This window comes from Rhea americana, unplaced genomic scaffold (assembly GCF_003343005.1).
Source record: "Rhea americana isolate MKP2758 unplaced genomic scaffold, rheAme1 scaffold_1, whole genome shotgun sequence".
NCBI lineage: Eukaryota > Metazoa > Chordata > Aves > Rheiformes > Rheidae > Rhea > Rhea americana.
Genome location: NW_028185038.1, coordinates 11,489,880 through 11,517,357, shown reverse-complemented (window position 1 = coordinate 11,517,357; position 27,478 = coordinate 11,489,880). Strand labels below are relative to the sequence as shown.

The window sequence follows — 27,478 nt, the reverse complement described above, 5'->3', positions numbered from 1 at the left end:
CCTGACAGTCGATTACTACTGACCTTGTCATACTTCTTGTTACAAGTCTCCATATTTTGAAACACTTCTGTCGTAGTATTCTGTTTTCTTCAAAAGAACGTTTTTGAAAATCTCCAAACATGTTAGAAATAACTTAATTTCTTAAATGCAGTTAGATGGAATTATCAGGTCCTACCTTCCCTCACCTATCTTTATGCACCTAATTGAAGCACATAGGATCATAAGATCATAGTCAGTAGAAGGACATCTATCCTTCAGAAGGGCAGTTCAAATTTCCAGTGAACCTTCTTCTGTTGACTACAGAGAATCTGAGTAAGTGTCCTAATATCTTGGAAAACTAAAGATACATAGATGGGGGGGGAGGGTGATATTTCCATAACAATGATTATTAAAGTAATATGACTGTTTTTCCCTGGAGTGCATATCTCTGTGTGATCCATACACAAAACAAACAGTGCAGTATTTACATCCCTGGAACGGTTGAAAATATAGGTTTTCATTTTTGAGAAATCTATCCAAAATGTTCTGTACTATTACTGACTGTGTAAACAATTCTTGAAGAACCGTTGATTGCAAAAGGGATTGCATTAGGGCGATCAAGAAATCACATGGCATAGACATATGTTTTGGAGTGTTCCAGCTGTGGAGCTGTTCAGAGAATATTGCAAACAGGTTTGGATATAGTTAGGAAATTTTAATTGCTCATTCTCAGAGCTGAGAAGTAACTACTGGAGCTACTTTTAAAAGGTTGTCCTGTACTTTGAAAAAACAAAGATGAAAAAAATCATGGTTTTGTTTTTTTCTGTTTTTTACTAGAATGATATGGGAGGTCAGCGGAGCCTAATAAACAAGTGGACTACTTTTCTAAAAGCTAGGCTTGTGTGCTCGATACCTGGTCCGGAGGGAACCGACACACATTTTGATGAATTACGTAAGTTGAGTTATCCTGAATGATTTGTCATCAGTCTTGCTTGCTTGTTTCTGCTTTGTAGAAGGATTGTGTCTCATTCTGATTTCACTCATTTTCCACTGCTGGCAATATCACTGTCTTTTGTTATAGGTCCCTGATTATACCTGGAATTATTCCATTCAGAATTTCCTTTTTTTTTTTTCCTTCTCCTTTCTTTCCCTTACCTGGAAAAGGACCAGATGATTCTGTATAGAAAACAGACTATCTGCAAATGGAGAAATCTCAGAATATTAGCATGAATTCATGCAACAAAAGTTAAAGCTCAAAAATAAAACTTAATTATGTATTGTAAAAGTAGTATGCAATGAATGTTTAATAAAAAAGCCCTTTTCCCATTACAGAAGATATATTCATACTTTCTACCAGAGATGAGAGAAACCCTCTTGTATATGGAGTCTTCACTACAACAAGGTATGTGTTAGGATTATGTTGCCCCTCAGAGGCAGTCCTGAAGGTTTTGCTCAGGCCTTTTAATAAAACCCTGCTATCGCCAGATCCTGATTCTTGAGAGTGGTGGGAGACTGTTGAGTAAGGTTTACAATATTAGGACTCTAAGTGCTATGGCCAATATTTTCAGAAATGGAAGTAAAAATGTAAGTCTCTGAACTTCTGTGTATCTAACTTTTCAAAACGGTGACATGTAAAATTAAAAACAAACAAAAACATGCTGATTTAAATCAACTGAATTCAGTTGAATTTACAAACTACAACCCAATTTATTAAGTACTAAATAGTCACTATTTAAGACAATTTATTGTCATCAAACGTCATCATTTCTGTAAGCAACAGTCTGACATCAGCTCTGTCTTAAGATCAAAAAGTATTTTACTTTAAAGCAACATACCAAGATACCATTTTTGGTGATGAAAAAATCATAAAGCGCCACCGTTGTTATAGGCAGAGTTGATGGAAGAATAATTTATCTTTATCTCACAGGGATAGATTAATTAATTAATGAACATCTCAGATATGATAATGAGGCATACTATACAGAACTGTCAGACAGAAAATTAATAATTATTTCTTTTGTTTCCAGAATCTCTGATTTTAGTGCAATTAGTAAGGACTAGTCATAGTTTGAACAGTGCAAGTACGGTGAAAGATTGACAAGACATTCCTTAAGGGAGAAGCAGCCACTACAATAGCTCCACAGAACATATAATCACATGAAATATTTAGAATTGAATGAAATGTTGCCCAGAATGGCCTATGAAAGAACTAAAATACATATCTTTCTGCAACCTGCTGTGGTTTTCACTAAAGAAATGAATTGCTTTTGTTAGAAGAAAGACTCAGAATGCTCATTCCTCTCTGTCTTTCCCTTTGTACCTGCAATTATAAGCCTAGTTGCCTATAAAATTGTTCAAATGCAGACTTCCAGAAATGAACGTGATATAAAAGAATGCCCTTCAGCTGCAGAAAGTCATAATCATAGTCAATATATGACACCTGGAACCAGACTGCCACTAGGAAAAATGACTATCAAGTGATCCCAAAGGCTAGCAAGTCCAAGCGAGCAGAGCTCTAAACTGCAGCGACAGCAGCAGCGAGCGTGTGAAGGAACCAGGTCCGCACACAGTGTGCAGTGTCTGCTGTTTAGCACCGTTTATAACAACTCTCAGGCGCAGGACTTGGTGCAGAACCCATCGGATTTGGTGGAATTATCCGATCCAGTGGGTGAGGCGTGCGCTGAAGACGACGTTAGTGCGCTCCTGCAGTTCACGTATCAGCCTGCCTTCTCTTTTCAGCTCTGTCTTCAAGGGCTCTGCGGTTTGTGTGTACAGCATGGCGGACATCAGAGCTGTTTTCAATGGCCCTTATGCTCACAAAGAGAGCGCGGATCATCGGTGGGTACAATACGAAGGTCGTATCCCATATCCCAGACCTGGTACAGTAAGTGTCTCCTTAATTACATACTTCTATTTTTACTCGAAGGTCATTACGCTTTTCTCCCCTCTGGACTAGTAACTTACATTTTCCGCTCAGGATGTTTTAAATTATCCTCTCAGCCCTTTCCCTGCTGTTGACAGCTCAGACTTCTACCTACCCTTTATAAGTATATATACATTTTCCACTTCTCTAAGATAACATTGTGTCCAGACTGTGTATTTCCTGATTGCCTCTCATATTGTTGTCTCCTACTATTCAGCTGTATTCCCGTCTGTTGGGAGAGATCACCTCTTAGACATCAGCACTCCATAAAAAGCTAAATACTTCCCCTTTCAGGGTATTAAATTATGAAGAGGTATTTTATTTGAATTCTCACATTTCTTTTTGTCTTTGGGCCTGTTACAGTCCTGTTCCATGAGATTTGATCTTTGATTCTGCTGTGCATATGTGCGTATCCACATGTTGTGTTACGAGGTAAAATAAATAGTTAGTTGCTGCAGAGCTTATGTGAAAAAAGATAAGCAATAGGAAGAAAAGTACAGTTTAATAGCTTATGTATCTTAAGCTTAATATCTTATAAACCCTGATCTATTAGACTTCGGATGTAATCGGTAGGACAAAACAAAAAGGAAAATACTGAAAAAGTTCATTACAGGCTCATATTTACAGTTGAACAAGAAATAGTTCCAAAACTGAAACCACTTAAAAAAAATCAGAAAATTATACTAAGAAAGTAGAGGAGAAATAATTTAAGAGTAAGATAGATATCCAAGATACTTTATCTAGGTCAACTACTGAGTAAAGTAGTACTAAGCAGCTGTGTAAATCTACCCAAGTACCAAGCTAACAAGGTTAGACTAGCATTGATGCCTTGGCTAAAAGCCACCTGGGTGGCTCTGCATGATTTCTGGATGTCACTATCAGTATAACCTTAGTTTCAGGCCATGTTCTGTAGCTTATTTAGCTCTTATTTTCATATTTTTACTTGTGTCCCTGTGTATTCTTCATGATCAGTGTTAATGCACCCTACTGCTAAGTCCACTGCTGTCCTATATTTGTGAGTGATCAGTGGTACTAGCGGGAATGGGGCATCTATAATACATGTTTGAACAGCTTATCTTTTAATAGTGCATTCAGACACATATGCATTTGGTATAATTTTCAGCAGAATTCTGGATGCCGTAGTTCAGAATTTTTATACACAAAGATATAGGCCTGAGCTGATTGTTGAACTAGACATTTCCCATTTTCCAAGGTCCCAAGCCTTAATGCACTCCTTTAACCACTGGCGAGTTAGAAACAGTGACACACTCAGCAAAGAGCAAGCAGCTTCAGAGCCTGATTCAGCCCTTTTAGGATCTGAACTGCGGGAGCAAGTAGACTCCTAATTTAGACACTGTAGGCTTACATATCTTTCTCTCATGAAAAATGTATAGTACCCCCACAAAAGAAGATTTTTTTTAACTGTTATATTTTTTTTTCTAACACATACAACTCCATTACTGGTCAAGAAGTGCAGATGCTTTTGATTTCAAGTATAAAAATGGTGCCAGTGAGAACAATAGCTAGTCCCATGGTATCTAAAGAGATTAAAATAACTCTCTTGCAGAACTCACAGTGCCCCATAAGGATGAACACTCTGCACAGACAGACGGGTCATAAGCTCATTGCATTTTTGAGTGTATTAGCCATCACATGGTTGAACTGGGATTCACAAGGAAGGAAACATGTCGTGCTGAAGCATGTCAATGCTGATCTTTATCACTGATTTGAGTATCCATGAAAGTATTTTAAAGGTTAAGAAGTTTAAAGATAAACATATATTTTCCATAAGCCACCCCTTAACTCTCCGATTGCTTCCTTTAAGCACCTGATAACAGCTGTGAGAAAATGATCCCCAAAAAAATCATTAGGACCTCCCTACTCAGTGAATTTTTGTAGGAGTTTGTCTGACCAAGGGCTGAGAAGGGAAATGGATTTTACTGAAGAAACCTCTCTGAAGGAGGATATCTGTAATATTTACTATGTAGATAAGGTAAATGTATAGCTGCATAGTTATTTATCTTTTTTTCTTAGTGAGCTGGAATAGTCTCAGATTGCAACATACTTTAAGCTCAGCGGTTTAAGACAGGGTATCCAAATAAAAAGCAGACTTATGCCATGCTCTCATCTTGTAGCGGGCTACGCCAAGCCTCTAGAACTGAACAGATTTAGGCTGTGGTCTGAAAATGGGGAGCTGTGCTCAAAGGTAAGGAAAGGAGGTGGTATGCTGCACACCTTCAGAAAGCTGCAGTTCGTGTAAGTGCTGAAACACCACTCCTTAAAGGAGTTGCCTACTGTTAGCTTGGCCAGCATCCTTGATTTTATGTTCCCTATATTTTAAGTTACTGGCTACGTCTAAAAATGGCTATATTATCAAATAGATTTCCTTTGAAGATTGGCTTCCAGAGAGGCACTGACTTCCTTTCAGCATTTATACAGAAGCAGAAGCCTGCTTACCCTAATTTAACTTTCTGCTCAGCTGCCTTTATCTCCTAAGTAAATAAAGCTGTTCACTATAGGGGCTGTGACCACTTTGATATTGAAATTTTGACAAAATGCTTCCTGTGGCAATTTGTGTCGGAGATAAACTCCCAACACGGCCGTGAGATCATGCCTTGGCAATGCGAGCAGCGCTGCGTTCGGGGCTCTCCCGTGGACCGCCGTGGTCCGCCTGCCCTCTGGTGTCAGCTCGGGGACCCCCGACCTGCCGCCGTGGGATGCGACACGCGCTGATGCCCCAGGTCCTGCAGCTTCCCCACGCTGTATCGGTAGGAAGCAGGAATAGTAGAAATTAAACAGAAGCAAGGCTTGAAATATGCTTACATTTGGAAGCATATTTGGAAATATACTTAAATGTCTCAAAAAGAGACAGAGGAAGCATGCAGCTGGCAGCCCCAGCACACAGGGCAAACTGAAAACCAAGGGAGCTTTTACTGTGTCTTTTTTAGCTATTTAAAAATTGGACTTATATGGTTGCAGCTGTCCCTGGATAACAAAACTAGTTTTCTTCCAGTCTTAAGGATTCATCCAGGAAATTATCCATTGATAAAGAAGTGTTGTTTAAAAAGTGTTCTGAATTTCCTTCTGTGTCCTAAAACAGATCCCTATGAGGGATCAGAGAAGGCACTAGAATGAGATTTTCAGGAAATTAGGAGGAGAGAACATTTTGTAGCCTATTTCGATAGCTGTAACCGTTGTAGTATCAGAGCACCTCAGAGTGAATTCAGCTCGTTTGGAAACTCTTATGGGAGCCATCCTCCTTTTATTGACGATGAATAAGTCATCACTGAGGCCAGATTTTTTAGAGGAATGTCAGTGTTTGAAGATACTGATTAACATTTAATCCAATCTATCAAAGTACCATGGATTTTAATTCTTATTCCAGGCAACACCAAATATTTTCAGATGGATCTGGATTTCTTATTAACTATTTTGCTGAAAGTTCAAAAGAATATCTGAATTAGCAAAGTAAGAATTTTGCATTTTAATTCATTTCTTAGACACAGGAAGAAGCTGTCTGGCATGGAAGATGCACCTTTTGTCCATTTTTAGAGTGTTATTTCTCATCTCTTTCCATTTTCAATCTGAACACCAAAATGTGGCCCTGAGCTGCTTTGTTTTTCAGAAACCTTACAGTCTGACAACATTTTGACTGTTCTGTGGTCTTTTTCATCTTTTTTCTTCCTCAGTTGCTTTTTCTCCCTTTCTTCAATGAAATCCCTTCCTTTATTTCTTCTGCTAATGCAGTGCACAGGCTGATCGCTATGTTGTGTTCATCTCACTGGGACTTGGGCTGAGCCACAGAGAAAGATGCTACAACGTTGTCTGCCAAAAAGGTTCCCGCTGTCCTCCCATCTGGCTAGTTTTGCTGTTTTAATAAGTGCGTTCATAAAACACTGAGGGTTGCACAGGTTTTCTTTGTTATTTTCAAACTTATCTTCCTCTTTCACCTGCTCTTTCATGGAGTGGAATGCATTCTTCACTTCTCCAATTCCTCTTTCCTTTGATCTCCCCACTGTAAATGGGGCTGCTCAATTAAGTTAAATGTTTCAGTTTAGGGGTTTATTTTCCTGAGAAGTCCTCCTCCACTTCCTCCTACTTACCAACATGTTTTCCCCAGCATGAATCATGTCTCAGCTCCTAGCAGCCTTTGAAACTCTTTGAACCCGGTCACCTTTCCCATTTGCAGAGGTTGGCAGAGAATCACAAAGCACCACCTGCAAAGTCCAGTTCACTCACCCAGTTCTCAGTCTGGTTAGCCTCAGATTAATGCTCTCTTATATCAGCCTCTACTACTCAACAGTACAGGTGTGCTAAATGTTAAGTGCAGATGCTGGAACAGCACAGAGTAAATTTCCTGTGTCAGGTGGATCCAACCTCTGTCTAAACAAATAGGGACATTAAACTTATTTTAGAGATTTTTTTTTTTAATTTGTTTATGCTCTTTAAGTGGGGGGAAGAGGTTTGTTCTTGATTCTACTAAAAATTTGTACTGTTTGCTTCTTCCCTTCAGAGTCTGATTCATTCCCTTCTCCTCTAACCTCTTCAAGTCTTGCTCTGAGTACCTACAAGGTTAGCAAGAAATTCTTCCCGCTGAAAGTCCAGGCTTTCTTTCTGGCACAACCCATCCAGCCTGTAGAGAAACACTAAGGCTTTCTGCAGGCATGTCCAAATGCCAAATGTATTGTGCAGCTCTGATCAAATGGCTCAGGAGAAGCCACACAGTTTTTAGGTGACTCAGGAACCCAGCCCTCATTTTCAGAATGGCCTACAGCTAAATCTCCAAGAGCATATAAGTAAGTGTCTAAGTCATGAGAATCATCATTTAGATGCCATGTACCCCATTTCCTAAGGTATTTCTTGGCATCCTGACAGCTCACACCAGGCTTCAGTCATCAGGGTTGCCCTCAGTATTCAGACTTTGCAATTCTCTATACATTTGTGTACATCTTTTGGGGTGGGGGAAGGTCCACATTTAACACCGAAGTGACTAGTTGAAGGTAGTGCTTCTGTTTCTCTTCTTTCTGTTTGATGATTCAGTGACAAGGAAACCCATTTAGAGATTGGGAGAACTTCATGCCATCGGAGAATGCAGATAGACTGTAAGGCTTTTACTGCACCCTATTTTTTACTGTATCCTCTTGCTAGTCAAATGTGCACTGCCTGGGAGCTGTAGGGAAAAGGACCATGTCTGTATTAGTGCCTGGCTGTGGTTAATACATTATCCTGTAAGGCAGAGCCTGGTGTCCCACTTCCTGCTGCACTTAATGTAAAAGAAAGAGCTTTCCAGTGGAAAACATATCTTTTCCCTCCTTGGTTAATATCTAACATTCTTACTACTTTTGGCTAAACTAATGCATAATTATTCCATAAAAAATGGAACATGTTCAACAGGAAGGAGGAGGAGAGACCTCAGGATGGATCAGGTCCATGAGCCTGGAAGAGAGGGAACCTTCCCCTGGGAGGGAAGCCCAGACAAAAGTATCTAATTCTCCAGTATGGGAGAGATTTAAGGTTTGTCCATCCTTAAGGTTTCCTACTGGCTACTTCAGATGCTCCCAGGAGCTGGGTAGTATTCTCTTTGTAAATGGCATAAAAAATTCTAGCCTGGATGCCGTGACACTTGCCAAGCAGGTGCCCCCTGCAGTCAGTGTTATCGAGTCGCTGTTGTGTACCCAGCCTATGGGTGTTTAGCTGTTAAGTGGCTCTAAGGCTAAATGTGGTAAGTCACTTTTAAACTAGGGCTTTAGGCACAGCAGAAAATGAAACCCTTGAAGCTCACACAGGGAACAGCATTGTGTTTAAAAACTGTCAGTAGTCAACATCATTGTTGAATTAAAGATACCCCACTAGATGAAAAGGATATTATTTTACAGACTTTAAAGTTAGATTCCCAAATAATTGGCACAATTTTAATAGGTGTTAGATCCAGCAGGTCTTACTGACTTCAGTGGATGGTGTGAAGCACTATGCATTTTGGCAAATCAGGCATTTATTTAGGAGCCTAACTTCTGGCACCAGCCTTTGAAAATCTTGGCCAGAGTTCCCACATAATGTTAACACAGTCACACCGTATGTCTTAGTATTGTGTGAGATCTACACATCCAGTACTATGCTAAGCTGCAAATTTAATAAGACAAGTGAAAAAAGAAAATCTCACCTATGTGTAGGGCAGCTGTGTTAGTGTGTATTTACTTTTAATTGAGAAAGTTTAACTTTAATTTACCACCTCCTGATCAAATTTGATATAGATAAGTGAGAGAAGGAACATAGGTACGTTTTCAGGTCATCTAGGATTAGAACTTGATCCAGAAAGATTATTGTCAATTTGAGATTACACTGAGGGCAATGAAAAGAATTTAAGTAAATATTGAATTGATTCTTTAAAAATTTTGTGGCTTGGATTTTGTATAGCAGTTGAACAGAGATATGTATATATTTTAACTCTATTTTGCTGGGTTTATTTTTTTTTAATTTTTCATTTCTTAATATGCACATTGTATGAAGTTATCATTCATAACAGCAAAGGTATAAGAGACTTGGGAAGGATAAATTATGCGGTGAGTATGTTCTTTGAATGATTCCTCTCTAGCAAAACTAATTTTTCCATGTAAAGTATTGGTTGAGGATGACTCATTTTCTTGACATTAACCATCCAGAAGAAAAGCATCGTATCTGAGCTAGCTGTTTAGACTTCAGTGTTAGAAAGAAAGAGATAGACACCTCCTTTGTGCAGTTCATACCTACATAAGGTAAGAATCTAAGTTAGGTGAGATGAATCTCACCTTTATGGCAGAAGCAGAAGATGCTGAGATAGCACAGTGATTATATTACAAGATCTTCTGTGGAACTGGATGCTTGTGTAATTCACATGAAACATCCCTGCCAATCTACTCCTGTGACACTTGCTATGAATGCAGATCTCTCGTCGCCTCCAGTGGGAGATGATGTCACGTATCTGAGACCGCATCTGGTGCTGCTGATGTGAGTAAATGTCCTCTGTGAACTGGGCAGAAAACACCCATACCGGTACCACATGGGACATGCACCAGGATGTGAACTCACATTTTCAGAGGTGAAAGGCTACTTCACTCACCCACTTGGCCATCCAGCCTTTATCATCATACATCCTATTGATTACTTGGAAAGGAAGCACAAGCCTACAGGAATTGTTCTGTAATGATGGGTGGACACAGCTTTAAACAGCTGCCTGAGGACTTTGCCAAAGGGTGGCCAAAATTCCCATGTTCCATTCATCATGCCACAGTTAGTGATGCCTCTGGAAATGGCTCTCTTTGCCAAGCATAACACGGTCACACCTGGCCAGCTGTTCTTGGTGGTCATGCTGTCTTAGGATGGGATCCAAAGCTCACTGAAATAGTTGGAAAAGGTTGACTCAAGTGGACTTTGGATCAGACTTTAATCCTTATTCCTACTAAATGTGCTGCACAAGCTGGCAGAGATATCTCTGTATCATGCGTGATAGGATTTGGGCTTTTGGAAATACTGTAATAGCTTTATAATTCCATATTGGTAGATGTTTTATCCTAGTTGTTTTTAGTAAGTGATGCCACTACTCTCATCATCTGTTTTTACATTTTTGATAAGGTGTTTAAACATTTCACATTTCAAATTTGGGGAAAACCTAGCCCATTTTTTTAGACTCATGAAGCTACTCCCATTTTTCAAATATAAAGAGATTTCTGGGATTCAGCTGCAGATAGATGAACAATAAATGGAGCCCCAGAAGATGTAAACTGTATCTTAAAGTTAGTGAGTGACAGCATGAACCACAGAACACGCACATATAAGGGAAAATCAAGCTGTAGTACTGAGTAAGGGAAAAAAAGGGTTATTGCACAGCTGAGGACACAGAGAAGAATGAGTTTGATTCTGGCCCTATGTAGAATAACTTGGTAGAAAGTTCTGATTCAAAGGTCATTACAAAGTATGAATCTCTTTCTACTGAGTTCAAAAAACTTTAGCTCAGCCCCATAAACATAAATTTATTTTTGAAACTAGTAGGGTTTTTGAGGTCTGAATCCAGTGTGAGTGGGGAGACACTCAGACTAAAGTGTGCCACTTCTTATGTGGCAAGTGCGTATATGACTTGGTGTTTGTGTAGTTATTGGGCTGTCCAAATCATTTCTTTTATAATATAGTTCACTTTTTTCTTTTTTTTTCAAGAAATATAAAATCAAAATTACCTTTTTAGTCACACCCATTCTTCAGTGCCTTTTGCTATGTAATAAAAAGCATGTATTTCTATGTCAAATTATTAAACTAACGTTGTTATCTTCAAAAGTCAAGCTGATTACAGCCCATCTGAAGGGTGTAACCTTGTCAAGCCTTTAGTCTGTGAAAGTGCAGCAGAAAACAGAACATGAGAGATTATACTTAGCAAACCAGAGAATACATTTCTTGTGCAAATCCTAGCAGATAGTCCATAGAATTAACTCACAGCAGAAGTACATATATTTCCAAATGAACTGTTTTCTCAACAAGGTTTTCATCTTCTTCCTTGCTACTTGTATTAAGCTGTGTTTTCAAGGAATGTCCTTTGAGTAGGCATTTCAAGACAATAATAGAGATACATCTTTGTTTTCTTGTCAGTTCTTTCACATGTGTACATTAGGTTATATTTTGAAACAAAATGACTGAACATGTGGTGAAGATATCTTAATTCAAATTGGCACAGATTTGGTCTTATGAATAGTCTTACGGAGAAATTTTCAAAAGCCATTGTGTGATTCAGCAACCTAAGCCCTATTTTCAGTAGCCAGTTTCAGAGACTTTGTAAAGATATGGAAACAGAGGATTAACTCCTATTGATTGAAACAGAGCTAGGCCAGCCAGTACTTTCAAAAAATCTATGAGGTCTCTAGATAGCTATGCAAATTGGTCCAAGCAAGTTCAAGAAATAGGTTATGGTCTTTTAAATCATTCAGGCTACACAATTACTGAACAAAACCAGAAATCAGCTTCGAGCCTTGACCCACAGCCACCAGCTGATTCATGCTAGTATCGGCCATGCCGTACTTTAGACCTGCCATAACTGGTATCTCCCAAGCAATGCTGTGGCACTCTTTGGGGGTGAAGATAGTCCAGGAACTGTCCTCTACAAACATTTAGATGTTGCCGCTCTGTTTTGGAGGGTAAGAGAGTTAAACCAGAAGAACATTAGCTGTCTGTGCTTCACGGACCTGTTTTATTTACGAATAATCAAAGGTAATCTCTAACGTTTTTGAGAATGTTATCCTCAGTCAGAAGATTTTGCTTAATTAGTTGCTATATCTTTTTATTTAGTTTAGATATTCAGGTGCATGTTTGTGTAGAACTGTATATGAAGAGAACAGTTCTGCATTGTATTAGCTGTATTTATCACGTGAAGAATTTTAAATTGATTCATCCTTAGGCGTGGGTACACAATACCTGTGTCAATTGGAGGCTAAATTTGCAAGACCAAAGCTCCTGATGTGCACTGTCCTACTGACATGTGCTGTCCTGTGTGCATGCCTCAGCACAGACATGCAACTGGCAGTGGGGAGGAGAAGGGTCTGCAAGGGAGAGAAGGGTCCGGGTCTGGTACTGAGCCTGCAGGGAGAGCTGTACTATCAGTAACCGAAGTTGCCTCACCATGAGAATAAGCACCAGCAAAGGAAGAGGGATGTGCTCAGCCCTTGGCACTGTGTGTATCACTCACTCATAATGTGAATGTTTTGGATAATGCCAAACATTGTGTCATGGAACAAATCCTTATAGCAAGTCCTTAACTGACACCATACATAGAAGATATGTTGAGCTGGAGATTTGGGGATGCAAACTGAAGTTCTTTCTGTTTGTAGGGATTAGCTATGAAGGAGGATTACAAAGCAACTTCACTGCAAATGCTAACTTTGTCCCCGCACACTGCAGAGTCATTATTTCATCATATTTCTTTCTTCACAGACTGTGTTAGGGCTCCACCTGGCAGGAAGCACAGGGAAAAAGTAATTTTAAAAATTAAGCAAACTGTGGTATATACATATAGGGATGACATCAGCTGGAATATAGTTTCCAGTTATTATTATTGTCTAGGATTTGCATTGCCCAGTAATGCATTTAGATGCATCTGGACTGAAAAGAAAAGCTTTCTGAGACTCAGATGATGGACTAAGTGTAAGACAAGGGACAGTGAAGGGATGTAGAAAGCCATGGGAAGGAAAGCAGGTTCACATTGAGCACGACAGATTGTGGGTTGCAAAGCACCAACACAATCAGACGTGTAAGAGTTCCTGGGCTCACACCAAAGGGCGTATTAAAAAGATTTGAAGAAGGCTGAGGAGGAAAGTTTACATTATTCTCCAAGCAGGAAGTGTAAGGACCAGCCTAGAGTAAAGCACAAGGGATGTGTGTAAGAAAAATTACAGTTTACGGTTGAGTTTGGTTAGGTTGTCGATAGCAGGTGAGAGCCAAACTCAGGAGTGGATGAGAGACACCAGGCAAGGATGGTCTAAGGGAGGGATCACTTCCTCCTGGGAAGAGGATGTGGCTGCGCTGGTCAGAGCTAGAGAGCAGGATGCTGCAGCCGAGGAGCTGTGAGCTAGGACACAACTTTCAGCTACGTGAATGAGTAACAAAAGTTGCCTCTGAGAAATAATGAGCTACAGGGATCATTTGACATCTGCAGAATATGATTATATTACAGGAAAAAGAAAAAGAAGCTGACATATGCAGTTTGTTAAAAAGTTATGACCTCCAATTGCCTATAGAAGGAAAAGATAGATGTGGATATTTCAGTCCAACAATAAGTAAACAAGAAAATAATTTAAAAAAGGGAAAATTGTTAAGGCACTTACTAGTGGCCTTCTACTGCAGTGACTCTGGGCACATTCTCCAGAGGAATCAAGCATTAGTCAAAGAGCAAGGCAAGCCAGCAGGGCACTGCCTCATCTGGTCCAGTGCAACAGCAGGGCAGAAGCAGCCTCCAGGAGAGGGGCAGTCGGACATCACCGATCACTCAGCAAAAGGGAACTAGCAGGAATATTTCTGCTTACATTCCACTCCTTTTTTAGGCTTTTTGCATTTGATTTTTTTCCTCTCCATGCGGAGAGGAAGTATTCGGTGGCTTTGCTGAACCTGGAGGAAGTAAGAAAAGCAGAAAAGAGTTTGTCTGCGATAGCTCCTGCGGGCTGAGTCGCTGAGCTTGTCCAGGCGCGGCCACCGGAGGGCACTGCAGACTTACCTTTGAACGTCTTCTGTCTCCGCAAAACTGCTTTATTCAGCACAGAGCAATCTGAACTGTATGTGGATACCTGTGCCTCGAAACGGCGAGCTAGATACACTAATAGGTCACTCGCTCGCTCCGTTCACATCCACTTGATTTACTTATCCTGGAAAATATCTGAAGTGATAAAGCTACTGTGATTGGGTTAGAGAATGAGGAAGGTGAAACTCTTTATGGATATCCCTATCATGAGCATTTTCTTGATTAAAAAAAAATGCTTTCAATAAATGACTGATGGGCACAAGTGTTGCTTTCGGGCCAGTGGTATGAGATGAAGCACTGAGCACCCTGATTTCTTACTGGTTTCGGAGGGAGTTCTCGGCTGTCCTGGCAGAAGACTTGGTTTCTAATTGAGTATGGACTGAATTTGTGACTTATATAAGACCAAATTTCTGATGTAGTTTACAGTATCAGTGGCTATTATAGTATTATCAGTAGTTCCAAAATACTAAAAAAAATGTTGGAGATTATCCTACATTGTTGAATTATTAGTGACTAAATCTTGATGACTCCAGTATATATTAAAAAAAAAAAAAGTTAAAAATCAGTCATAATACTGGATGTATGATGTGAAAGCAGCAGGTCAATAATAATATTGTATTGTCATGACTAGTGATAATGGTCAGACTATTAATGTCATATCTAATACTCTGCAGAGTACTCAGGAATACTGCTAGATGAAGAAGCAGAAAGAGTCTTGATTATAGTCTTAAAAACCATTTAGTGATATATGTCAATAAGTACGTTTAACTTTTAATAATTGAGATTTACAGATATATAAATATGAATTGTTAGCACTTTATCCAACATCAAACAATCTCTTTTTTCTAATACTGTCTTTTCCTTAGTATCTTAGAGAAGCAATTCATCTCCTCTCTATATTTTAATTTATGTTAGCAAAAGTTATGACTGGGAAAGAAGAAAAACCTGTAGGAGTTGTTTCTTCAAAGCATACACATATCTGTAGGTAGGTGCAGGTGTGGAGATATTACCAACAGGAACTGAAGATTTATAATTCTGAGTAGCAGCACAAATGGTCATGATGAAACAAATTAGCAAGTTTTAAGTAGTTTTAAAAGATAAACAGGTGGGGGCAGGACAAAGGAAAATAAAGATGAAGGGGAAACATTTTTGAAATGAAAAGATAAGAGAAGGAAATGGTGAAACAAGGAAGAAAATGACCCTTTGAAGAGCCAAAGGAATATATACTGAAAGTGAATGCCAAATATCCCAGTGTGCTTCCCTACTTTCAAAAAAACACCGACTTATTTCTGTTGTAAGGTAAATAACTGGTCCCTGGCAAAAGTGCTTTAAAGACGTGTCTGTTAGCAGCTGATAGCTGCAATTCTTTGAACGGGTTTGTGTATTTAGGTGTCTACAAAACAAGCCTTCTGTGGCCAAGGTTTTAGGTTAAGGAAACAACTGACTAAACTTATATGCCTACCTAGGCACATGGGTAGGTATCCTGCTTTTCAAGATAACTGAGGAGCTAGGCAGAAACCTCTAGATTTCAAAACACATAAACAAATCTGCAATTACTCCTATTATTTCTTTCCTAATATTCCTCTCATCTTCTTGTTCCCTCTCTTTTCAGTGTCCAAGCAAAACCTACGACCCACTTATAAAGTCTACCAGAGATTTTCCCGATGAAGTCATCAGCTTTATAAAACGCCACCCACTGATGTACAAATCAGTTTACCCAGTGACAGGAGGACCAGTATTCACTCGAATCAATGTGGACTATCGGCTGACACAGATTGTGGTGGATCACGTCATGGCAGAAGATGGACAATACGATGTTATATTCCTAGGAACAGGTACGGAGAGCTTCCATCATCGTTCTGCACAAGGCTTGTCCCTTAAGAAAATTTTATTTTACTCCAGCAGGCCCCAGTAAACCTTTTGATTCACATCATAAAGCTTAAAATATTGTTTTAAAAGTAACGTTTTTCGTCCTACATGCAACTTCCAGGGGGATTTAGATGCCCTCAAGTCTGTGCCAGAGCTTCTTAGAAATACTATGATTAGATGGACTTGTTGGCTTAGGGAATTGCTACTGAGATGAGCACATCCTGCACTCAGGTGGAGTGTAACCGGACTGTCCTACTATCTGAGTGCCATTCAGTACCTGACTTTATACTGCGTAGTGCTCTGGCTCTGATTCCTGGTGGGAGTATGTCAATCAGCCATTAAAAAAGAAAACACAACAAAATAAACAAACAAGCAAAAACCTTTAGTAACTTGAAGGAGTAATTTCCATTCTCAAAAGTCACCTAGTGCTTCAGTATCAAATTTTATGTGACACTGAACATTTAAAATTGGAGCTAAAGCTGTTGCCTTATTCCACTTAAACACTTTAAAAATATTACTTTGCAACGTGCATAGCTCCAAATAGGAGGTCCAGGACTGAACAAACTGAGGTTGAACTACTCTGTCAGGGAAGAAACCTGCTTTGCAGTTATATTATGCATAATTATGTATCTATTTACATTTTTATGATTATTGTATCCCTTAAGGAAAAAAGTCTATTTCTAACATTGTAATTAAATTTAGGATCACTGGAAGGATCACCCAGCAGCATGGTATGCAAAGAAATATTAACATACCAATTCATAATATTTCAGAAATAATTATACACTCTCTTACTACTTATTCTGAAATCCTTACTGAAATTCCTTATTCTCAATCCACAGTTTGAGGTTCTGTGAGTATTAACAGCTCTTAGAAAGCATTTCTCATTAGTAGATCCGAATGCTTTGCTAAGGAGATTGCTGTCATTATCCCCATCTCACAAGAGGAGAAACTGAGGTACGCAGAGGTGAAAAGATTTATCCAAGGGCTAAGCTACTACTGGCATGAGCTGTGGAGAAACTAAGGTTTCTGTCTGAATCTACCTGGAGGCTGCTGGTTTGCACTGTATTTGGTCTGGCTTATAAGCAAAGTTTGTGTTCTGCAGAGTACCGTGATAAAATTGAGTATTTTGGAGAAGAGTGATTTTAAAATGTCACAGAGCGTCACCTCTTACAAAGTGTGAGTCGGTTCAGCCTTCAAGAGCTTCACAGCTGTATCATGCCGCAGGAGTTCGGAGATTGCCTCTCTTGGAGCATGTCTTTCAGCTCAACCCCTCTCACAACTCCTTCTTTCAAAGAAAAAAAGTGTAGGAGTCCCTCTGCAATCCCCACCTGTCAGATACGGGGGTGCCAGGATGCAAGCACAGAGGCTTACTCATGTCGGAGAACATTAATATGGCCTTTTCCCACCTGCTGGCTAGGAAGACTAGGAATAAATTTTGCCCGTGATCGTGGAAGATCCTTGTTGCTTTCTGAAGGCAGTCATTCTTCTAGTCATCAAAGTGGAGAAGAGACCACGTTTCCAAGTTGTGTGATGCCTAGGATTTGAGAGAGTGCCCACGCCATCTAAAAATTACTTTTCATGTGATAATAATGTAGACATAAACATTTTAAAACGTAAGCTGTCAGAAAAGGCAGGTTTGCTATTTAAAATGTAGAAAATATGCTTTTCGGTGGTTGTAAAGGTTGCTTTCAGGGTCTTGCTATCCTCGATTATAATAGTTTCTCATAGGAATTAAGTTTATTGAGAGATTAGCAGCTAGAATACTCACAGCTTAACTGTTACTGGCCAGCAGAAATGATTAATTCTTCAAGTTTGGAGATCTCTAGGCCAGCAAGTACCATGTAGTCACTAGGTGGCACTCTGTAATACACAAACATTTTTTGTCTACATTACCTTCGTTAAAAGTGAGAGTTTTCTTTTCCAGAAGCACATGTTTTTGTTCCATCTTACCCGCTTAAACTTGTCCTATGGAAAAAAAAAAAAGATAAAATCGAAGATAAAATTTCAGATGTTATATGTAGAGATTGAACACAAATATGCCAAATGCTCAAGAGATTTTGAGCAGCAGCAGGTCGGGAGCTTGTGTGTTTGAATGTAACCAACTATCCTGCTGCAGAGTTTAGAAACGCCCGCAGCTCTGTACCCCCAACCGAACTGCAGTTCTTTCTACTTACACAGACCTCGGCTAGTGTGGTAAAGTGGCCAACACATAGGGCAAAGTGAAATATTTTTAACTTTGATTAGTGTGATTAGATATGATCTTCTGTAGTTTGGGAGAAACCAAGAATGAAAAGCTCACTCTTTCCATTTTGATGTATTGTAGTCTATCTTTTCAATATTGCGCATAATATTTAGGATTAAGTTGTCTTAGGTCGTTTCCACATTGCATTTTCCAGCCACTCACTCCCCAACTTCCCCAACACATTTTCAAGGTTTATTTTTAAGGCAGTTCAAGATTCACATATTTGTGGTGATATGAGTTAAGCTGGGTAGCTATTTTCTTCACAAACCAGGAATTCAGGTCGAAATTAATAAATAATTTCAACTTAAAAAAAAAATCCGAATAAGCCCGAATAAGCTGTTTCTACAGATTTTAAATAAAAATTCTGATGTGGAAAGAGGTATTTGTTCAAAAATTTCCCTAAAATGACCAGGTAAATGAGAAAAAAACACAATGCATTATTCCCCGCATTAAAATGAAACCTACTTCTCATTAAAGAGCTCAGCTGGATGAAAATTAATCCTCTAAAACAAAAGCAAATAACTGCCTGCCAGTGCAACTCCTCAAGCTAGGTCTCTTTGGAGGTCAGATGGGCCCCAATTCTGGGGACAAGGAAATATGCAGAAACTTGTAGCTGGGAGTGTGTATGTGCATGAGCGTGTGCGTGTGCGTGCCTATGTGTGTGCCTACGTGTGTGTGCATGTGGTAAAGCCACAAGTGTAGTGTTTGAGACCATGCAGTCACCCAGCAGGGACAGATGTCATCTGAAGCCTACATCCCTGATGCAGTAACTTGATTTCCAGTGCCCATTATTCCAATTTTTTCTTTGTAATCCAAATTTAGAACCTCACAATTTTTTTAAGAATCTGAGATCGAGTTGATATGAAGTAAGAAATGAAGTAGCACTTTTATACTGAAAGATAATTGTAGGTTTTACATATGTTTCAGACGTAGGCACAGTACTGAAAGTTGTGAGTATCACAAAGGAGAAGTGGACTAAGGAGGAGGTAGTCCTAGAAGAGCTGCAAATATTCAAGGTAAGTGTTAATAGAAACTATATTAATTAAATATTTTTTAGGAAACTTTAAGGCCCAGATTGGCCTCATCTGTCTGTTTGTTTGTTTATTGGAACTAGTTCAAGTTTCCAGAGGGGCACTGTTTAAAATTTTAAATATGTTGATATTCCTTGGGTAAGTCAATTGAAAAAATAAATAAAGAAAGAAAGAAAGAAAAATCCATGATTTTTCAAACTCATAGAAAGACTTTTTCATTTATTTTGCCTTGTTCCATCTTGCAGTCTTATTGTGAGACCCATTATTTAATAAAAAGAAGAAAGTTTTGATTGTCAATGTCTTTTAATTCTTTTATGAGAACTGGCTGAACATTACTGACCACTTTGATATGGTTATTCTGGCTGGATGATAGAAAAGAAAAGTCACAGTTACTCTGCTAACACTGATGACTTCCTGATAAACAGAAGTTTTAAAAAGCCAAAACCTCCTTTCTGCTGCACCAGCACAATTTCTGATTAACCTCAATGTTGGTGAGAGATCTGACATTGAAGTACATTTACAGTAGAAAAATGGAGATCTGCATTTTCCCTACTGTTAATCTCACTTTTCCTCAGTTTTCACCTTACTTCATCATTAAAGTTAATTCATATCGCTGGCATTTTGATCACTTTCTCATATATTCTCTCTCCTATGTACTATGGGAGGTCATAGCCAAAAGTTCTAACTCATATTAAATAAATGAAGTTGAATTTTAGACACTGTTTCCCGAGCCTAAGAATTGAATCTTTAAAAATTATTTCAAGGAATACATTTCTCCATGTATCTTTTGATATGTCATGCGTATGATGAAACTACTCTTTTTTATTTTTTTTTTTTTAAAGTATCTCCATGTCTTCTTTCCACTGTCTTGGACACTAATTATAAATATCACTCTGAAAATACCAAGACTACTCGGTGCTCTGCCAAGTAATCATGAGTTTCAGTATGTGCATCAATTTGCTGCATTCTTAAAATATAACGTCAAGGGTAACTGCACCATATCATATTTAATACGCAAAAAATAGATTTTTGTTTTTTTCTGCTTAGCAGACATTCCCTCACATTTGTATCGGTAACATTTATAAATGTTACTTTTGTGCTTTTGAATACAGAAAATTGAAGAGGGTGAGGGGCTGAGAAAACATTCAATTTTTCCTAGACTACATTAAAATTAAACAATAGGCTTAGATGATTAATCATTTTCTATTAGGGGGTAGCTGATACTCTGAGCTCTGTCCTATTCCTCCATCAGTCACTGGCAGAACTTGCACAGTCTTTCATAAATGTGAAGTATATCCTGGTGCAGAAGATCTCCCTATGTATCTCTTAAGTGCCATCTAAGCTTTTCAAATAATGCTTAATAAGAACTTAAGTTGATGTGAAGGCTCATTGCTCGTCCCTGGGATGGGGTAAATCGCAAACTCTATGAATTAAAACCAATCATCTCATGAGTAGCAGGGAAAACTAATAGGAGGTATTTCTGGAAGCATATATGTAGAGATTTTGGAGGGAGGAGGGTTTTTTTTTAGTGTTTTTTTTTTTTTTTTTTTTTTTTTTTTTTTTTCCCTTTTTTGTTTAAAACAAGTAAATTGATCTTTTTTTGATTTGTATTCACTTTTTTTGTCAAGCAGATGTTCAGTTCTGTTCTCTTTTTCATTAATAATAAAAGAATATGTAAATTAGTAAGCTTTACTGATTTATTTTTCAGCACCCTTCATTTATCTCGACTATGGAGATTTCTCAAAAGCAGGTAATTTAAAAGCTTATTTAATCAATGAAAGATATAGCATATACTTGACATCCAGCTTAGCAAATTCAGGTGATATCTGTTACTTATTGGCCAACTTTCCATGGATGACTCTTAAAGTGTATCTGGAAAGAAAGATATATTTGAACTTGTTTGCCTGCCTAATTCACATTTGCTTACAAACAGTAATTTGTGTACCCAAGCTGGTAATTATTCATGGAAACAAATCTTTAGTCATATGGTTGTGGGATTTGTGAATTAAGTCAATGCGCATTTCATTTTCCTGTCGCTAGAAATGCTTGGCTCTATGCAATCTAGTTATAAATTATTATTACTGTTATTGCTGTTATTATGTTATTAGTAGTCAAGAGACTTCACTAAGATTAGGGCCTCGTGCTAAAAGTTGTGTGCACACAGACTGAAAACTGGTCGCAGTGCTCCAGATTCACAGTCTAAATCTGGGTGGTCCAATCCTGGCAACTGCAGGGGCCAGTCCCTGTTGGGAACCTTCCTATGGGAAACTGCTTTATGGCAGCTCTGCGGTGGCCACGTGCGCGCTCAGGAGACAGCGTGACACCAGATCTCCCCGCTCCTGCCCCGCCGAGGTGGCAAGAGCAGCCCTGGCACAGCGTGCGTGCCGTGCCGGGGAGGAGGCGCTCCGCCGTGCAGGCACGCATCGCACAGCTGCGTCCCATCACCCCTGGAAAAAGGTGGCAGGCCAGCTGGAAGCGCCGCTGGAGCTAGATCCGGCTCAGCAGCCAGCCGCTGGACCACCCTTGTCTCAGCAGGCAACCCGCTCACACGTCGGGGAGAGGGGAGTAATGTTATCCCCATATTACATGAGGAACAGAAGCAAAAGAAGATAATGTTTTATCCACACAAGGTCATCGCTAGTTCCCAGTCCGGATTCTTAATGTCACGGCTATCCTTCCCCTTGTTTTATAAACATGTTGTTAAACTACTCTCGCTGGGGTGGCTTCTGATTTTTTAATGCAGCACGTTCAGGCTAAAGGTGTTGGTGTTGAGTGCTGGTGTCTTTCCAGGACTACAGTCCTCTCCCTGCTCTGTAATGCTGTCAGGAATTGATGGAGATTGGCCAGTTCACACAGAGTCCTGAGAAACATTTTGCAGCAAAGGAGGGGGGGGGGGATTCTCCCTTGTTTTATAAAATCTGGGACAAGGTTGAAAGTCTGCATATGTGGCAGTGCGGAAGGGAACTTTTTAAAAAGGGCTACTTGGAGAATGTTCCTAATTCATTTGCTTTGCCTGATTTGCAGCAACAATTGTACATTGGTTCCAGGGATGGATTGGTTCAGCTCTCTCTGCACAGATGTCACACGTATGGGAAGGCTTGTGCAGACTGCTGCCTCGCCAGAGACCCATACTGTGCCTGGGATGGAAGCTCGTGTTCCAGATATGCGCCCACTTCTAAAAGGTGAGGAGAAGAGTACAATGGGCTGTAAAAGATCGTCCTCACTGCAAGAATTTAAGAACTTTCCCAATCAGAATGTGTTGCCTTTTTACTTAGCATGCCTTTTGCCTTAAAATCTTGATCAAGCTTTGGGCATATTTATATTTCTGCTAGAAGAGCTGTGAAGCCAATGTAACACTGTTTGGGCATGTGTGACAATAACTCAGCTACTGCAACTAACATTGTGAATCCATCACTTCCCTTTTTTATGCCAAGTGCTTTAAAGTACAAGATGCTCAGACTGAGGGCCTGATTGTGGCTGACTCTGCCTGAGTGCAGCAATGGAAGAGACGTGCAGGAGCATCTCTTTTTGCATAGGGTCATAGCACACAGTGGAGTTTGGGTAGGGTCATAGTCATATGGTGGAGTTTAGTACGGTAACCCAGAGTGATCAATAACAAAATGCACTTAACTCATCGAGTTTAAACTAGTGAGCTTCTCCTGTCTCATTTAATTAACCTAAATATGGCTTATTGTATCACTTATAAGTTGTATTCATGAGCTAGCCATGGGAGGGAGACAGAGATTTAAGTGGTATGTTTTGTGCACATCAGGAGCAGTTTTTCTGGAAAGAAGGGAGCTATTTCTGAACTTTCTGTGCCTACCTCCTTTACCCACTAACACGAATCTGTGTGAAGGGAGAGCATGCCACAGGCTGCAGCAGTGCAGCAACTAAGTTTGCTGATTTGGCATGTGATGCCCCTCTTGGACTGCTGGCTGATTTAGCCAGAGCTCCGACCTCACTGCCTTCACAGCCTCTTCTTTCCTCTTTGGAGGAAGCCTTCCTGACAGTAATTCTTGTAGTAAGGGTCAGAGGTTGCAGTTTGAGCTTGGGCTCTGGAATGAGACCTTTTTCTACCTTAGGGACTACAGGACTGGAACTAAGCAATTAGACAAACCATTGAAGTTAATGAGTCATAGGTTATTGTGTCATGGTGTCATGGAACTTTATGTATTTTCCCTCAAAGCCAAAATAAACTAAATTCAGCGAAATGTAAATGAAAACAGAAAAGCAAGTGTTCAGGCTCACTGCAAAGTTAGTCACATGTGAGGCCTGCTGAAGTCTGAGGTGGGACTGGGATACAGAGATTGATGGTCCATGCTCTTAAACAGATGTTCAGTCTGGTGGGTAGGCCAAAAGGCTGTAGCTCCAAAAAAAGGGATGGGTGACTGGCCTTGGGAATCCTCCAGTAGATCAGTTTCTTAAATATTTTCCTCTGTCTAGCTGCCTGTGCTTCCAGCATGTCTAAAGCTTTTACCATAGCGGACACCTCTGCCTCAGGATCTAACTTTCCTGCTGAGGCGTTGCTTCGTGTTTGTAAGGCCCTGCTGCCTTTACTGTGACTGAGAAAGTGAGGTCCTTCCTGTGTCTCAACTTCTTGTACTGAAAAATCAAAATATGAACTTCCATTTCTAGCTCTCAGGAGATAAAAGTGCTCGTTGACACGGGAGGAGTTATTTTTTTTAGTACTGTTACAATGAAACAACACTAAATCACAGTAACTTTAAGTAACATACCCAGAGATTACCAAGCCAGTTAATTGTGGAACTGGGTAGACAGTCCAGAGCTATTGACTATCAGGAGCTTACTCTATTCATTTCTTCATAAAGATAATCAGATTTGACTTTTTTCTTTTTTTAAAAAAATCACAATAAAACGTAAACTTTTCCTTCTTCATTTTAATGGTTGATTTACTAGTTATGCTGGGCAGATTTTGAGCTCAACTTTGAATATTACCCATTGAACCTGAGCTCTTTTTCACAACAGGCAACATTACAGATGTTTCTGAGTATTCCCAAGATGGCCAGTCCCACCAGAAGATTTGTGACAGTGCTCCTGGAGCACATTTAGATGTTCTGTCACCACATTGCACATCTTTTATTCTAGGCAGACTTTTTTCTCTCTCCTTTTCTCTCTTTCCCTTCCCAGTGGTTTTCCCCAAATCACAAGCCTTTCTCTTGATGTCGGTTGTACAAATCTCTCTAGGCCACATGCTGCTTTGAGGGTGAGGCTGGTTTTAGTTAAGACTGTAATTGTCAGCAGTAGGGTGGGAGCAATGCGAGTCCACATCTGCTGAACTCCTCTGCATTTTGTTGTTGAATTCCAGCAATTATGCCTGAAGTGTTACAAGTTTTCATGCTCTTCCCATAGGCGAGCCAGAAGGCAAGATGTCAAATATGGAGACCCCGTTGCACAGTGCTGGGATGTGGAAGACAGTGAGTGTTTTGCACCTTTCTTTTCCTTTGGTCACTTCAGTAACGGTTTGCTGTAAGTGTCTCTGTCTGACTGCGCATCCCTGCTGAGCCGGAGGGACTGACACCGTTAAAGCTGTCGCTGTTGGTGTACCTCGAATACGTTTCTCGTGCTGCAGTGACCTGTGCCGAGACATGGAGGCGTGGTACAACACCCCTCGTGATCCTTGCACGGAGCAGATAATCCCGTAAGGAAAGCCGTGTGGGCGAACGGGGACTGCTCCATCCTTTTCCCTGCCGCCGCGTACCGTGGGACAAAAGTCCCAAGGCCCAGCTCCAGCTGCCAAACTGGGCAGCTCCTCCTCCCCTCGGCTGCTGAAACACCCCTGCTATTAACAGGAGCCCAGACCCGCTCCGGTCAGCTCCCTCTTCCCTTTCCCAGCCCCTCTTTTCGACTGCCATCGCGTCTGGCTTGCTCCGTTGGCGACCGCAGCCGCTCGCTTACAGCGTGCTCCGTCAGTACGAAACCCTGCGGTTGCGCAGCAATCTCTGCGGCAGCGCAAAATGAACGGGAAGCGTTCAGACCCAGGCGGGGGTTTGTCTGGGGTTCTTATATTCACTTATTAAAGTGAACAGCCCAGTCAAAACAGTATTGATTGTATGGCGCAGTTTGATTCGAGCAAAGCCACCACTTTCGATTGATCTCTGGTTATTTTCATGCCGCGGCGGTGCTGGATGCCTGCCGCAGATCTCAGCGTGAGTCACTGCAGAAATCAGAGCTGCTCGCCACAGGATCAAAGCCCAAGTCTGCTGCACAGTATACAGGACTCTGTGCATGTGTACATGCAGACATAATTAGAAAGTTGGGGTAAAAATCTCGTTTCCATTAAAGTCAATTGCAAAACTCCTGTTGATTCCCAAAGGGCCAGAATTTCCCCACTTACTGTTTACCGTCAGTCTCCAAATAGTGGTATCTGAGACTGTGTAAAGCTCACAGTTACAGCAGTACCAGCAGAAATGTCACATTTTCCTGGAAGGATAAAGAAACAGTGAAAGAGTCGGTTTTACTGGACAAAAGTAAAACCACTTAGCACACAAATTAAAACAAATCCTTGGCCCTGCTGTAGTGCCACCAACAGAAAATTTATCCAGCTGTGGATGACCCCTGTGTGCTATAAAGCCATGAAGCTGGCCTATACCACTCCAAGCTCTTGGCTTATTTATGGTATTTGTGATAATTAATAATATTATGGCCCCAAAGCCTACTTAAGTTTAGTGTTCCACCATGTGAGATTCTCTACCTGCAGACTGTATTGGCAGTATGAAGTTGCCTGGCTTTACTGAAATCTCTGTGGCACAGTGAAATAGAAGAAATTCAATTAAAACAGAGAACCTGGATTTCTGGAGGGCTCCTATAAGTACTTATTATATTGAAAAAACAAAATTCTATCCATTTTGTTGTTGAGCTGACTTTTGATTTGGGAGAAGCCACTGCTTTCACCTTCCTCTCTGTTATAGGCAGAGTGTAAGAAACAGCTTGTGCCTAGTGATAAGGCAAATAAGACATAGATAAAGCCCTAGAAAGGGAAAAGGAGAGCGGAGATTAGAAACGACATGCTTAGGTTTTACAGACGACCACGAAGGGGACCCAGATCTGCTCATTTCAACTGTAACGTTTTGTCTGGGGCATGCTACCTGGCACTCCAAATTACGCTTAAGGAAGGTAAACTGAAATGGTCCTGCGACTCCTTCGCAGTGTCCGGGAGGACCAAAGCAGACCTTAGTGACTACAGCCTACCTTCAGTCCCTGCTCCACCTCTGTCAGGTTCAGTAGTAGCGTTACGTACAAGAAAATACAGAGCAGGTTTTAAATTCCTCAAAGGTGAAAGCCTCAGCTTTAAAATGGAGCAAACCCATGATACAGATTTTATTGACCTCCTTAAAAACCAGTTGCACTGAAGGAAAGTTAGCAGCCGCCTCTAAATCCTCATAGTTATGTTTTAAGCTAAAAGTTAAGTTTCCTTTTGCTTTTTTATACTTCACTCACTCGTATAGCATCTGTTCTGAATCAGGCTATTTTCCCATTGCTTTAAAAATCAGGTCAGGGTTAATCTCCTGTACCATGTTTGCTTTCCAGGCATTAGTCATGAAACTGCTGATGAAAAGGTGATTTTTGGCATTGAATTTAATTCAACTTTTCTGGAATGTATTCCTAAATCCCAGCAAGCCTCTATTAGGTGGTATATTCAACGGTCTGGAGAAGAGCATCGAGAAGAGGTAAGTTATAGCCATCAAGGCAAGTTTCCTCTACAGAGAATTCAGCTGAGTACTGAGAGGCAGGAGTTACTGGGATTAGTAGATGTTTTACTTTTCCTTGCTGTGCCTTAGCTATCGCATAGCATTCTGGTATCACCATTTCGGGCATGCAGTGGGGAAGAGGGAAGCCATTTGCACTGTATTGTAAGCAGTTTTATTTATTTGCTCTAACTTACCTGCTCATTTAAAAAAGAAGAAAAAAAAAGAAAAAAAGATAAATTAGGCTTTAAACAGTGGTAAAAAATCAGAATACTAAAAAATTCTTTTTTTTCCCCCAAGTAATTAGCACAACTGCTATTTCTATGAGCAACAATACGTTCAGGACATTCTTTTTAATCAAACCTCTATTCACTTTAGTGTCTGATTGCCTTCCCTTATCATGTTAAGCAATGTAGCTAAGAATTGCCATGTATGGCTCCCTACTTCCCTCCATCTCTGCTCGAGGAAGGAATGATC

At 40.1% G+C, this 27,478-nt stretch overlaps 1 protein-coding gene across 1 annotated transcript in view; it reads left to right on the top strand.

The window, feature by feature from the left end:
• SEMA3D (semaphorin 3D) overlaps positions 1–27,478 on the top strand; it is a 94,434-nt gene that overhangs the window by 56,059 nt on the left and 10,897 nt on the right. Inside the window, exons 8-16 of the mRNA XM_085298950.1 lie at positions 817–931; positions 1,312–1,381; positions 2,719–2,863; positions 15,763–15,985; positions 19,192–19,280; positions 21,004–21,045; positions 22,320–22,477; positions 24,666–24,730; positions 26,844–26,983. Coding sequence (XP_085155076.1) covers positions 817–931; positions 1,312–1,381; positions 2,719–2,863; positions 15,763–15,985; positions 19,192–19,280; positions 21,004–21,045; positions 22,320–22,477; positions 24,666–24,730; positions 26,844–26,983 — 1,047 coding nt within the window. The remainder of the gene's footprint in view (positions 1–816; positions 932–1,311; positions 1,382–2,718; positions 2,864–15,762; positions 15,986–19,191; positions 19,281–21,003; positions 21,046–22,319; positions 22,478–24,665; positions 24,731–26,843; positions 26,984–27,478) is intronic.